Source organism: Camponotus vicinus, unplaced genomic scaffold (genome assembly GCF_025532165.1).
Source record: "Camponotus vicinus isolate PSW18456_S1 unplaced genomic scaffold, iyCamVici1.0 SCAF_2, whole genome shotgun sequence".
Lineage (NCBI taxonomy): Eukaryota > Metazoa > Arthropoda > Insecta > Hymenoptera > Formicidae > Camponotus > Camponotus vicinus.
Window position 1 is genome coordinate 15,502,165 of NW_028141956.1, and position 16,048 is coordinate 15,518,212.

A 16,048-nucleotide genomic window follows, 5' to 3' on the forward strand; every position below is an offset into this window, starting at 1 on the left:
GAAATGCGCTGGCGACACCGGGAAGAGAAAGTGAGAGAAAACGCGGAGGAGGAGAAGGAGGAAGAACGAGAAAAGTGGAGACCACGTGCAGAAATAACGTTCGTGTTTTTGATTTGAGGCACGTAACCGAACCACATTGAAATCAGATAGGGGCGCGAGAGAGGACGCTAAACTGGCTCCGGGAGAAGCTTGCTACGGGAATACCTAAACTTCACAGAGAGGAGAACGCGTTAGATGCCCGAGGGAAGAGGAGAGATCGCGCGCAAGGGAGTGCACGACATCACGTGGGGTCGCGAGGGAAGGAGCGAAAGAAAGAGAGAGAGAGAAAGAGAGACATCGCCGCGGGGTGTAAAGGGTGGCTAGGCTCCTCACACAACGGGTGAAACGTGCCACTTTCTTGGATTTTCGAATAAATCGACATGGCGTGGAGTGCGCGCCGTTTGACTATAACAGAGTCTACTTTGAAATCTTCCCAACCCTCCTGGAGATTCGCGTTCCGTAATCCGGATCGGCTTGATCCATCCGTTTTCGAAAACGGCGCAGGCCAAAATTTGGCATCGTACATCAATGAAACATTTATATTTTTTAAACAGATATTAGTATCGAATCCGAAATTGTGCTGTTATCGATAAGTATCTGTCTCGCAATTTTCTCATTAGGTCTTAATTATTACGGTGAATGTCTTTGTAATAAATGTAATTCACGAATATCATCTGAATTTTTTGAAGAGTTAAAAATTAAGACAGTACGAATTGAAAAATGAAAGCATATTGTTAAATTTTTTAAATTATTAACATTAAATTTTTGAAATTAAATTTTTAAAATTATTAACATTATACAAATTTGTTTCAGTCGTGCTTATTTTTTTCTTCTTTCAATACGAGAAACTATTTATATCTTAAATGCGAATGTTCTAGCTCAATAAATCTCATTTGTGCAAGCGCTGTTTAACGCACGTTCCATCTTGCTAACATTTTCAGCAGTGACCGACGTATTCCGGTGGTATCACTGCTCGTCGCTCGCGGTTTGGTAATGGATCGCCAATCCGCACGACATTTCGATCATTGAGCAAGCGTGTAACGGGCAATGATATATTATTTAGCCATCATTCTACGCACACTCGCATACACATATGCGTACCTGCACACATACGGCGATTCATTGGCATTGATCGAACAGTTAGCAGTAATACAAGCGGAAATGCTCAGTTTGTCAGTGGTTGTAGAGATAATTAGAGAGAAATGCAACGCTGTTATCCAGAGAAAGAGAGAGAGAGAGAGTAGCGAACGGTTACGTTGTACGATAATGAAATGTTAATAAATATGTCAACCTCAACCGGGAGCAGTTGGCGATGCAGATACCGCGAAAGATATGACTGTTTTGCAAGTTTCTTCGGACTTATCTGCAAAATGTATCAGTTCTGAACGAAATTCCAGTTACATCCAACATCTGTCAGAAAAAGATATGTGACAAATTCTGCTATGATTAAATTTGCTTCCGGATTTATTTGAAAATTTGATTGAATATACTACGTCATATAAAAAGAAAAAAATAAATAGAGATTGTAAAGATTTGCGCAGATTTAAAATATATAAGCACAACAAATACACATATTGTTCAATTAGTAGAAAAAAATATTTTCTGTATTTCTGTACAAGTATGATGAATGAGTTATTAGTCGAAATCCATCAAAACAAATTGAAAAAGAAGGAACGATATTTGTCATTCTCTAAAATATAATAAATACAGATGACAAATTAACATTGTTACTTTAAAAGATAATAAATTAATTATATTAAAAGCATGTTAATTTATGTGAAGTAGTTGCCATTTGGTGTTTCAAGTCTAACAAACTTTGTCTTTGAACTACGACATTTACGCATCATGCTGTATTTTCTTCGAAGGAAAAATTGACACAATCTCTTTCTTTGAAGAGGTTACGTCTATATAACTTTGACCGTAATCTTGGTACCGCAAAGTAAAAAGTAAACATCAACTTCTTTGCTTCTTTATTCCGTTGCATCTACAATCTAGAAATCTTCTGTCGGTGAATATAATTTATCGTCGAACTTGATTTCAAAATAAAACAATAATATTAATCGTAAAATGTATATTTTATGATGCCATTGCATTAAGATTATTTTACACAAATATATAATATAGATTCGTATAATATAATTGTAGTATGTGTATTATATAATGAAATATTTTAATATAATTTTAGAATTATCAATCTTTCTTTATTAAATTTTTTTTTTTACGAAAAGCAAAATTTAATAAAGAAAGACTGATGTGTACAACTATAGACCTCGTGGCAATCAATGTCATACGTCGTGACAACAAGACTGGAAGCACACTAGTGAGTAATGAACATGTGAAAAATGCACGTGCTATGAAGTCACTTGCTGCCTTTTTTTGCATTTGCTTGCAACTTACCGCTGTTCATCCGCGAAGAAGCGACAACATGTGGCTGAAAAGTTAAAATCGACAAAACTCAATATTTTATATCCCTCCGAGCGTTCCTTTTCCGGCTGATCATTCCACAGTTTCCGTTAACCGGATACGCCACTCTCTCGTTGTCTGCTCTTTTCCTTTCCGTCATCCTCGCCGCCGTATCTTCGACCGTGAGTTGCGCCATATTTCAAACGTCATATTAGCAGGGACCATGCGTCTTCCGCGAGTAAAATGTCTATGCCGCCAGCAGGCTTTGCCACCGCTACATCACATGGTACTGGTCCCCCTTGGCAGCGTGGTATCGTGTCACTTTCCCGGCTCGCCGCCAATTACACATTAATGCGGCGTCGCGTTATCCGGAGACGATGCACGAAGTGGAAGTGATGGGGTACGAGAGGGTGGTCAGAGAGACCAGTAGAGGTATCCTTCGGGAATATACTCGCTTTCCGGTATAGTCAATTAACCTAGTTTCACTTGACGCAACGGTTCGATCAACGCTACCCGCCCGAGAAGATGGGAAACTATTTTGTGCCAGGTTTTTCGCCGATTGCACACCGATTGTTGTATACAATTTTCAGATTGAATGTTCGCCGAGCAGAGCACAACGCGCTATGAAGGATGAATGTTATTTCAGATATTTTCGATTGGACGTGTTTCAAATGTAACGTATAGTTGCAGAAATTTGCGATGTCGTGATGTGGTTATAAGAGGTGACTTTCTTGACATTTTTATACGTTATACGTTATACGTGTACATAAATAATGAGATGTCGAGTGAAATTAACGATACATTTGTCAACTGATTACTAATGTTCCGACTTCCAATCTGTATCTTGTCAGCTGATGATTAACCTATAAATTCGTCTAAATATTTGACAACGAAAACGGATTGAATCAAGAAATATCTTTTATTTCATTGATTAAATTATGCAATAGTAAGAGATAATATATTTAAAATTCATCTCATTTTCTTCTTTAATTCCTTGCCTTATAAATATCATAGAAGTAAAAAAAATATATTTTAGGTCGAGGACTTTTTAATAAAGAGTTATTTTTAAATATAAACATTATAAAAATATTCTAAATTTATAAGATTCTTTTATATTTCCTTGCTTTGTTATGATTATAAGTTTTATAAAGTTCGTTATGATGTTTTAGGTAAATTGAAATTGATTTTTTTAAACACTTGACATACTTTATTTTGTCTCAATTGTTTCTTAATTTTAAAATGTGTTTTAAGATATTTAATCAAATCTCAAATTTTGTTTATGTAAAATTAAATTTAAGTAAATAATAAAACATATTATACTTATACAAATATATTTAAGATACCTAATTAACATATTTAAACTTTAATATATATTTTAATATATATCAAATCCTAATTTTTTTATAATTTAGAAAATCGATTTAAATTAATTAAAATATCTTTTATTTGTAAAGTTAGTTTTTCTTTATTAGAAAAAATTCGAGTTTTTTTAAAAATACTCTACATGTTCCACAACAAGATAATAATAGAATCACATCGAATTTGAAATCATCAGACTTATTAATAAATGATGGCTATCTCTCTCTCTCTCTTTCATGCGTTCAATAACTGTCTCTTCCGATGGGAAATAAAATTTTTGACGCGACACGTTTAGAGATATCAGAATCATGAGCATTTTATTAAGATCCAAACTGACAGAAGGTCAAGCGAAAATTGGATATCATATCAGTACTTCCTTTCTCATCAAAAGGTTGAAACATTAATATTATTAAGCAGTACATATATCGCGAATATCCGTGTGAGGATGTAAGGGGCTATTGGAGATGTGTACGGAGAGTGGTTAGGGGCTTTTCTCGCAGTAAATATTGTAACATCTGGTGCGACTCATACGAGTTCGAGTCACGCCTCCGGCCCTCTACATTTCATTTCACTTCTTAGATACTTCACTGAAATACTGTCGAGGATCCACTGGCCTCGTCTCTGTGTGCGGTAATGCTTTGGAAAAGAACGGTGAACAAAGGAAAGAATATGTGTATGCCGCATTTGTTCCAGTAGCTTCCCGGATTTGCACGGCCGCCCTTGTGTGCTTCCGCACGTTGTGGCTGCACAACGAGTTGTTTTCTCTTCGAAGGACTGATATTTATGTTATCACACACTGGACTGCACTACAAAATGTGACGTGTTTTCCTTGCAAATTGCCTTACAGTACATTCTTGTCTCTTGCCCGACTGTTGTTCAGCGTCATTTGACATGTTGCGCGAAATAATATGGTTGTTACTTGAAAAATAAAAACGACAAAAATCACGATGCCAACAATTGACGTTTGATACGATTAACAAATTCTTCTAATTCTTCTAAATTTACCGAAACAACGATTCCTAAATAAAATGCACAAGTAATAACAATCGTTCGATGTGATGAGATATGAATCGATGCAGATAACGAATGACTCGCGAGAAACGCAATGTATCTCATTCGAGCATGAGACATATTTCATCCACAGAAAATTTAATTCGCTCAAATTCTGCATTTGACAAGTAGTACAAGTCATTCATATGCATGCAACGATGTGATTGATTGCGCGCACGAGGAGAAGCGGAACAGGTTATATATTTATGCGTGCGTTTTCCACGGGATTGTCACCGGCTGATCAAATGAATCCGTGACTACTCTCTATTTACGAATCGTTTTGATATCCTTTTTTTTTTCCGCGGACCGATACGTCATCAACGAGCAAGGTGGCGCGCACGTGGCATTTTTCACGTTGTAATTTTTACGCATCTGAATTTTGCGCGTGAATGTTCAACAGCGGTTTCCGCACGCTCTTGTTTACAATGACAATCGATTTAATCAAACTGCGACCAAGGCGCGCGTTTCGCGCGGCGCGAAAGCACGCCTTCGTATATTCATGCTACGCCTCGCTTCGTAACTGGGTTTTTTTTGGAATTAGGATTTCGTTGACAGAGCTTCGCGTTATATTAAAATTTATATTTCCGAAGTGTTGACCCGGTTGCAAAACTGATCGGCGCGCAATGCGTGAGGGGCACGCACTGTTTATGTAGGTACGATTGGAATTTGTACAATAAAAATTATGCTACCTATTTGGAAAAATAAAATTTTTACACCGCATTTTTTCTATTGTACGCTCGTGCATGCAGTCGGATAAATTTCAATTTTTGCGATGTATATGTATGGAGAAAGGAGCAATTTCTCAAAATGTTCTTTGCTTTTATCTTTTTAAGTTTATTGCAATCATTATCCAGTATATTCATGATTACGATATTATAATATTTTGTTTGCATATTTTATAAAAAATTATAATCTATTAAAATCATATAATATGTACCAACAGTTTTGATACTAGTTTAATGCAGTTTTGTTTTATCGATACTTATTTATCATATCATATTTTATATCATCATCTATTATTACATATCATAATTTTCTTCTATTTTATGCATGAATATTTAACGATATTTTTTGGGGGACTCTTTTATTTATAATAATAATAATAATAATCCATTGTGAAATCAACTGTGTGTGTTTTGATTGGAAGATATGCTACTTTAAATCTGCACTGTATTAAAATTTTTTTGAAACAAAAATTTTCTTTGCATTACATATATAAGTAAATTTCCTTAAACATTTTTTAATTAATTTTAAGTTATCATTTTTAACTAATATATTTTAAATTTAAACATGTTTTGTGTATATATTATATATTATATATTTAAATGTATGTATATAACAAGGAAAATGCTACATCAAAATTAATTTTAAAATATAAATAATATTAAAAATAAATAGATGACAATATGATAAAAATTGTTTATTATATGTCATTTATCATATGTCATTTCAAATTAATGCAGACAATTACATAGTTAAATTAATATGCATATAATAAATAATAATATTATAATAATATGTGAAAGAAATAACGTACATACTAAATTTATTCACGCATAATATTACGCACACAATATTCAATATATATTTATATTTCAATAAACACATTCTTTGACGTAACGCGGATATATATTACATTTATATTACATTTATATTACGTTTATATTACATATAAACTTAGAGATAAAAATTGTGATATTTTAAAACATGTAAGAGAAATTAATTTCGCAAAGTATCATAGCTTATAGCAAATAAAAATGAGATTTCTTTTTTTAAGGCTTGTATTATGAAATTATACGATCTCGAAGGTTTTTAGTGAAAAGAACTAAGAAGCTCACGCAGGTTCTTTCAATAATTCATTAACCATTTGTTTCGTTAGCTACTTCTACGCGGACCGTGTGGTAGACTCCCTGAAAAGTGCTTTAATTTCCTCCGTCGACTTGTTACCGTCTTAAAACTTTAAGGCGTTCTCACCGTTAAGTGACACGCTTCATGGAAATACGACAGCGCGTGGAATTGCCGTGAAATGTCTCAGACGTTTCGATTTCAAGCTGAAGAAACTTTTGGTCCTTTAATCTGGTGCTCTTATAAAATATAATGTATTATCTTAAATTAATTATTCGCAATATATAATTAAATGAAGCAATAAAAAAGCATATAACATAAGACAGTAAAATTTATCGTAATTTAAAAGTAATATTATAAGTAACGTGTGCTCATGCGCGGAGTTCATATCAGAATACATCGTGAATATGGTTTATTAAATTGATTTTAAAAATGTTGTGACAGTAATATATCTTGATTTAAAAACAATTCGTTGTCTTTTTTTAAATATATTTCAGAATATATGGAATGTATTGCGTGTATAATTAAATTTTCTCATTCAGAAATTCTTTATTCAATTGTAGATTCTTTTATTAAAGTTGCACAATTAATAAAAGATCATTACGTTCATATGCGTAATCAAAGGTACCTTGAGAATTTCATACTTGGCGGTTGAAGATCCGGCGAACTGTATGCAACGTACACGTGTATAAATGCCAGATTATGGAACAGAGATTCGTGAGATAACTTCGTCCTTTCGGAGCCGTCAGCCGCCAGTTTGTAACAGAATGGTACCAAGGCTTCGTGTCTTCTACCTTGATACAGTTTTACCTCTCTGTCTTGAATCTACGTTTATACGATTGCGTATGCAATTCTTCGATATCGTTCTTAGGCCCTATACCTAAACAATGAAACGTATTTACAATATCAGATGCTTAATCTACAAACGAAGAAATATTTCCAAGATACTTTTTAAAAATCGAAGCTGCATCGCAATAACATTCTTTATTTTCGATATTGAAAATGTGTTAAAATAAATTCTTTCTCTTTTTAGAAACGAGATTATATAAAAATAAAAATTTGTATTTTTTCGATATGCAAAATTTTCCGCATATATTGACAGTACTTTTATTAAATATTAAAAATATAAAATCTTTTAAATTATAAATAACGTATTTTAAGTATAATTGGCTACAAAATATCTAGATTTTAAAATTGTAAAGAGACAAAATATTTAATAATTTAGGGGAGTACCTTAATATACGTCTATATAATTTAATCAATTAATTATTATATATTGTTTTAAGATAACGCTGAATACATTTGACAATATGTATGTATAATGAGATTATGTCTAAATAACTATAATATTGTAATAATAATAAAAATTATTACATGAAAAATAATATATAATTCCTCTAATAAATAAATAACAATGAATGCACTAATTTAGAATAGAGAATACGTAAGAAACAGTTCATATTTATATAAATTAAATTAAATAAAAATATTAAATATGCGCATATAAACTAAAAATAAACAATTAAAAATTTTTTAAACATTTGAAGAAATTAATTTTATTTACGAATGTGATATCCTTTTAATCAATAAATATGTGACAAAATTTGAACATTTTTATGTGTAAAGAATATTTTTTATGAATAATGTATATTCTCGATAGATCTCTTTAATCTCGTTACATGATGTATAAATTATTCCATATTCAATAATTCAACGTTCACTCTATATCGTTTTTATTGATCGTCCTTTGATATCAAATTTTATATATTTTAAGTTACTGCCTTCTATTTTAAAATGTCCGCTTATAGATACGCCAAATGAGTAGAAGTTCTGTGGCTGACTTTTGTTCGCGTTCACGTACGAGTTGTTTTTTAAAGAATTACAGAGTCCATTTGCCGGTATTTCACGGGCGCAATCTAAGCAGGCACGCCTTGCGCAAGATTTATTAGAATTAGAAATCTGATGCTCCATATGTGCGTCTCTACGTTGTATATTAACATTAACGGCACGGGTGTTACGAGCCATTTGTACTCGGAGTAGTGAATTACATGGAACGTGAGAAGCTTCCGCGCACGAATTATTAGTCTCATTATCGTATAGTTTACAGGATTCGCTGTATGGCAAAATTTGCACCATTGTTACATTGTCGATTTTCGAAAATAGAAGAAATCCTTTTGATGCTAGTTAATTAATTCAAATTATTTTAGTTAGCGATCCGTGCATAGCTATTTTATTATTTAATATGGTAAAAATCGAACATATATTTACAAGTACCTGTATATTGTAATAACTTTATTATAGTATATTACAATATTTATGTATTTTTAATGTGAGTGAAATTATATTTCAATGTTATATATATATATATATATAATAAAAGATTTTGTGACAAAAAATATGATGCATCATAAGAGTATATAAAGGTCTGAAAACGTTAATAAATTATTATACACATATGTATTCTATGCGCGTTTCAACGTTTATAATGTCAAAACGCATTTACATGAATACTAAAAATATTCAGTATGAAATATTATATCTCATTTTGAGTCACATGTATATATAGAATAAAGTAACGCAGCGATTCTTGCTACACGCCGCATTTGTAATAAAATTTTCCTGTTCATAAAAATATATGTGACTACATATACTTGAAATATATACATATATATGTATATATATTTTTTTTTATGGAGTTTTTTGTATTCACATATTTTAATTTTAAATAGTGCCAAAAGTAACTTGTAAAAAATTTTAGATAGATAATATATTAAAAGGCTTTTAATTTTTTGTTCTCTAAATTCCTCCTCTCTCGCGTTTTTAATAAAATCTATCATTTTGAATCGACGTTAGATTAATTATATGAGAATTGCAATTTATGTAATATATATATGCATGCGCACGTGCGCACGCACACACACATACGCATATACTAGATGCATTGCACTTTGGTTGCATGAGGTAGTGGAATCCCATTTGTATGCATAACGGTATAGTTTAATTTAATTAACTAGTTACCGATGCAAACATATTCTTTAAGGTATACGTTGCGTACACAGATTGTATATTCATAATATTAAATTCTAATTGCTGTATCGAATATACTAATTTGCAAGTTATATAATTGCTGTTAATATACTAATTTACAAGCTATATAATTGCTGTGTATCGAATATACTAATTTACAAGCTATATTTATTTCGTAAGACTAGCTTTTATATTGCTAGTGTCGCTATTAAGGAAGAAATATAGGATAGCGTGAGTATCTAGAATTAAAGAGAGAGAGATGTAATTTTTCAGAATTTTTAATCATAAATGTTACATCTGAAAAGTTTAATTAAAAACAATTTTCAGAATAAATTAAAATATAAATATGCTTCCTAGTTTTTAAACTTTAATTTTTTAAATTGAAAACTGTCATTATATATGCCGATATTTATCTGAAAAAGTATGCTAAAGAAAATTCAATTGCATTAATAATTAATAAAAATTGGTATCATATTTTAATAAATTAAAAAAAATCTCTTTTGACTCTTAAGTTATAATAATGGAATCTCGATTATCGTCAAATGGCGCAATTTATAGTTCATTATCCCAACTTACGCGATACATCGCGCTGCTTGAATCCGCATCAGTGAGCAGGAGACCGCGAATGCCATCGAGAGAATGAACCACGAGACGTGTCGAATTGATATTAAAATTAATGTTATATAGTTAAAGGGCCGGTGGCGAGAAACTTCCCGATTAATTCGGAAGATAACGCCCACGGGTGCTTTCGCGAGCGCCGATGTCGGTGTAAGAGATAGCATTGCCGCGAACACGACGGCGTCCAATTCGAACAATTCGGTTTTCCTTCGAGCTGGGACACGCGAAGGTCTCTCTAACCCATCCGTCCCCCTGCCACCATCCTACGCTCGGACGGATGGCAGGGTGAGAGCGGGAAACACGATTCACCAGAGAATTATCGGTACTTGATTGCGCTTAATCCGCGAAGTTTTCTCGTTTGACTTCCTCGTTTCGAACGCGGCTCCATCTCGTTGGTTGCCGTCGTGCGGGACTTTCAGTCGGGGATCCGCTAAACGAAAAACGCGCGTTAATGCTTGCCAAAAAAAGAAAATGAAAAAAAAGGAGAGAAAAGAAGAGAGAAATTCATATCAAACGTGAAAAGAGTCGAATACTGAATCTCGCGCTAACGATGCTCGTTCGGTGGAATATGTTTGCTCACTTCCGGCATCCTTTTCGCATCTTTTTCTCTCTATTTTACTTGAGTCCGCCTTCTTTATCCACCTTTCTCTAGAACATTTCTATACATTTTACTCCTGCCTCTCTCCTTCCTTCCCTTATCATCGAGCGTTCGCAGAGAAGAAACGTTGCTACACGCACGCTCGAGGCGCAAGGACGGTACCTTTAACGGCTTACACTAATCCCAGCTGCCTCAACAGCCTGGCGAATTATTTCCATTCCGTTTCCCTATTTCCATGCATCTCGCGTTATCAAAGCGTGTGCGCGCCATGGCACCGTTTGTAGAGGCAGAGTTGTGGTTTCCGGCATTAATTTCGGGAACAATGAGCGGTGCCTGATACTCTTTTCCGGTGAGAATAGAACGCGAGCGATGGGATTTCGAAAGAATCGTGGAAATTTGACTTTTTATTCCATCCGCTGCAACAGAGATTCAGTTAACAATATTACACACTTGAATATGATGCAACTGAGAGAGAGAGTTTTGTTGTTAAATTTGATAAAATCCGTAGCAATTCTAAACAAGGAGTAGCAATTTTTTGTATTTGTTATCTTATATTGTTACACTTTACTTGATAAGTTACGCATTAGATATAAAAAACAGTAATTATAAAATAGTATAGAACAATTAGAATTAGAAATGTATAAGTAAATGATAATAAAAAAATTTGTTAAATTCATATTTCACTTTGTCGCTAAATAAAATAATTTTTATGTTTTTCAAGATATAAATATACTTCTAAAGATACTGGTGATAACTAGTAAAAAGAGAAAAAAGCCATAAATAATGAAATAAAAAATGCAAAAAAGATTGCAATTTTATTTTAGATTTTTAAACTTGGGCCTTTTAAAAGAAAAAACATATATCTATTTAATAATATGATTTTTTAATCCTTTCTTAATTTTAATAATATATTAATTTTAATAATAATAATTTTAATTTTAATAATATATACCTATTATTAATATAGTTTTATTTCTGATTTCTTATTATCCATATTTTTCACTTTTTCAACACACACAGATTCAATATCATGTTATAAAACTGTCAAGTAAAATATATCTATACACTCACATACACATATATGCATATACATATTTATAAATAGAAATATAATCACTTTTAATTTACATTTTTGTTTATATTATCGCGTTTTAATTTAATATATCTTCTATGTTTTATAAGAGGCTGATCTTGAATGAAAAAGAGTAAGAAAGAGAAAGAGATGTAATACGAGAGATAACATTTTATATGATATGTTTAAAGATTTCTTAAAATTTTTTCCTCAATGAAATAAAATCAGAATATTCGGCTATTCATAATTGTCCTGTGACTAGATATAAAAGACAAGAACACGAAGTCAGAACACATTGTCAGTGTTGGAAATATCTCTTTAGTAAAGATATTCCAAGAATCTATTCAATCCCATTTCTCAATCTGAATGTGAAATCTGCATGCATTTTACAATGTAAATACGCGCGACAAATGCAATTCCTTGCAATATAAAGGGATTGAAGGAGTAATGAATAAACGAATAGCATATGCATATATGTCATGTACATTAAGTGTATCATATAAGATTGCGCGATCGCACACAATAACTTCTAGAATCGATATCATAACAATATAAGAGAAACGATAAGAGAGACATTTCATATGATACGTTCGAAGGCGCATTCGAACATAGGTCTCTTGCGCAATGGGATAGAATGAGGATGTCCGGGAAATCACAATTGTCCCTTTGACTAGTAAAGACACGAAAGAGAGAGGCACGTGGAAGTCAGGACGCATGCGTGTCGTGTTGCTCCTGCTGGACTCCGAACGACAAGTCAGTCTGCATCTGAACTCCGGCTCGCGTAGATTTTATATCAGTGCGTAACGTGACGAAAATTAAACGACACAAACTTTCGAAAAAGTAATAAATATGACAATAATCACTGCCATCCTTGTCTCGTGGACTGCGTGGATCTTCGTTACGTTGGCGCATTCATCCGAAGGTAAGTACGCAGATAAACTTGCGAAAATGTTTGTCTGAAAAAATGATTGAAGAGATGATTTTTTAAATTGTAAATTTAAACAATTAATTAGTGATCATTATAAAAGTGCTTCCCGTTCCTAAATAATCTTCTGATTATGAAGCTGTTAGTTTTAATTTGATTCGAGGAGAAGAATCTTTCATGACGAATTGTACAACAATAAATAAGATTATGAAAATTAAATGATTAAGCTTTACATTGAACAGAAAAAATTCGAGTCCACTCAGCAGAATGTGTGAAAGAACTGCGACATCCGAATGCAAGCTCTTCGTATACCATCCATTATGGTTATACTATAAATCTGACTTAACTCGACATGCCATTTTGCGAAACTTTCTTCATAAAGTCATGCCACCATTTCACTATTTTTTAATGCTTTTTATTGCATTGTTCTAGTTTCGTAATATTGCAAGAGATATTGGAGTGTATGCAGTTTCTTTCGTAGAATTGTTGGATATCTTTCTTGCACAACTTGATTAAACTTTACACATTGACTGTATACATATTATAAAATTGATGCAAGAAATTGTTTTAATATATATCAAAAGATTGTACATAAATTGATATTAAATTAATTAAAAGAGTTTCGTGCATATGTTTTCTTTAATATTAATTTAACATACATATTTTGCAGGATATATATAAATTAATAAAATACTTTAAAACAATTGTTAATATGTGCAAAATATAAAATACGGTAAAAAAAGCAGAAAATACGGTAAAAAAATAAATTTGTTAATATTTTATTAACAATAGTATAAAGCTAACGAAACGTGTGTTGTTCCTGTAAACTTTTCAGGGTATAAAAATAAAGACTTAAATAACGATAAAACCGCGTACACGATTAAATGAGAATTTGTGGAGTGCACATGGTGGCGTGACACAGAAGTATTATCTGCGAGAAAACGGAAAAAGCCTCGAATTTATGGAAGTGTTAATTGGTATTATTAGCGGAGTAGGCGGGAATAATAGCAATTGCTATAAAATGATATAGAAAGATAGCGAAAATAGAAAAGAGAGCAGTTTGCTTAAACTGATGATTTATCGAATGAAGGATTGGATAGGCGCATGACTATTGCCCCGTTTCACATTTTTAAAAACGAAAACGAGAACACAGTGCAAATAAAAAGAGCAAGTAAATGGTGAATAGCAACGATCAATATTGTATAGTATATACTTTGCACAGGTACCGGACGGTACGAAATGATACATTTTTAAAGTACACAAATACATTAATATTATATGTTAATTCTATTATAATTGCATTGAAATAAATTAAAATATGTGTGATTTTTTTATATTTAAATATCAAAAGATGTAATAAATTTTTAACAAAAAATACAGTAGATATATTAGTAAAATATTTTTTAAATTATACGTTTATATGTATATTATGTATGTACACATATGTGTAGTAATTGATTATTGTTCTTATTAATTTAAAAAATTTTTTTCTTAAGTAAACACTTATTGGTTGATCATCAAAATGTGAGGAAATAATAATTATGTTACAATAATATAAATTTAACATTTTAGAATTAATATTTCTGTTATCAGATAAAAGAAGAAAAAATAAATTCTGAGGGAGGTAAAACATCGTATATAATAGATATACATAATAGAGACTCATTGAATATACATACATACAGAATTTACTGGATATACACAATTTATCGTATTTCAAGTTTGCAAGGGATGAGATACAAATACTCGCGATTTAATGAAGAGATATAAGTTGCATGTAAATAAGATTGTGTGTGTGATTGTGTGTGTGTGTGTGTGTGTGTGTATATGAGCAAATGAATTTTTTTTACTGATATGTCAGTAGATTTAGAACTTCAAACATGTTACACTCATGATTGTCTTATCATCGCATATAAAAATTGAAATTCGAATTGAAGATTAATGTTTCATCGATTCTTATTATTTTTGAATTCTCTTAAGAGAATCTTTACGGAATAAATGCTCGATGTGATTAATATAAACATTGCTAGAATAATAAATTATATATCTATTGCAATCACTATTGCTTGTATGTTTATATTAAAATTAGTACAAATTATGTTTATCCATAATAATTTTTGATGGGAGTTTTTTCATTTTTCTTACCAGGAAGAAAGATGAAAAAATTTTCTTTCTTTTTATTTCATCTGTAATATTTGTAAGATTTTTTTACATATATAGTATGCATTTCTATTTATTGTAATTATATATAATATTATATTGAGCACACGCACACACACACCGACACAAGAGTATTATCATAGTTTGAATGCATAGCTATAATACTGCTGTACAATATTATTTAAATAATGACTGTATTGTGTAAAATATAGTTTCCTTTAAAACATTATTTACACAATGGTTTCGCAATGCTGTAATAAATGGAAGCAAAATTGAACATGAAATAAATCAGAAATTTAATGTTTTGCAGTTTACATCATAAAGTGATTACATGATATGCAATTATTTCCCGATAACTGTGTCCGAACGGAAGGAAATACAAATTGCAGCGTGATATTTTGTGTTATAATTTCCATTAGAATATTTATTAAAGTGTTGCTTGCGTTTAGATAGATAAAAGAGTAACTGACTATAAAATATTTATAAAATTATGATTTGTACTAAAAAATGCACGTTATTAATTTTAAATTTTAATTGATACTTTTTAATTTATACTGTGACAAACATCATACAGCTGTCATTAAACGTCATTGCTGCACACGATTCTAGCTTTCTTATCAAGATGTTATTGATCGTATCTGTTCGTCTTTTTGATGATTAGAATTGAAATGTTCTTGTACCAACAGCCTTAAAACATGATAATCGATTTGGAGCTTATACGCTTTTATTATCCAGCGTATTACTTTAATCAATCAACACTTGTAATCAATCTTTTACTTTCTGCTACGTGAACTGATATGAACGTACAATTACTCGGGATTACATTGCAAAAAATAAAAATAAATGAGAAAATCGTTATCATGATAAGAAACAAAGGAAGGGAAAATCTTTTTTCTATCAAAATATAAAAATGTTTAAAGAGAAGAGAGATTAAAAATTTTGCATTTTATGA

General features: G+C 31.5%; 1 protein-coding gene and 2 long non-coding RNA genes across 4 annotated transcripts in view; 2 read left to right on the forward strand and 1 right to left on the reverse strand.

The window, feature by feature from the left end:
- Positions 1-2,309: 2,309 nt before the first annotated feature.
- On the forward strand, positions 2,310-4,139 carry LOC145967413 (uncharacterized). Its single transcript, XR_014437413.1, has 3 exons — positions 2,310-2,624; positions 2,705-3,388; positions 4,097-4,139. It is a non-coding gene; the product is annotated as an uncharacterized LOC145967413 (long non-coding RNA).
- Positions 4,140-6,311: 2,172 nt separating this feature from the next.
- Positions 6,312-16,048, reverse strand: part of LOC145967411 (uncharacterized) — a 43,684-nt gene continuing 33,947 nt past the window's right edge. The window contains exons 3-5 of one of the 2 annotated variants that reach the window (XR_014437410.1): positions 11,116-11,355; positions 7,325-7,576; positions 6,312-6,935 (exon numbers count right to left, since the gene is read on the reverse strand). This is a non-coding gene — a long non-coding RNA (uncharacterized LOC145967411). Of the gene's footprint in view, positions 6,936-7,324; positions 7,577-11,101; positions 11,356-16,048 lie in introns of both variants that reach the window. The other variant, XR_014437409.1, reaches the window with a different exon arrangement.
- The window catches only part of LOC145967407 (lachesin), a 172,061-nt gene continuing 168,583 nt past the window's right edge, over positions 12,571-16,048 (forward strand). Inside the window, exon 1 of the mRNA XM_083092264.1 lies at positions 12,571-12,933. Within this exon, the coding sequence (XP_082948390.1) occupies positions 12,861-12,933 (73 nt within the window). The 5' untranslated portion in view covers positions 12,571-12,860. The remainder of the gene's footprint in view (positions 12,934-16,048) is intronic.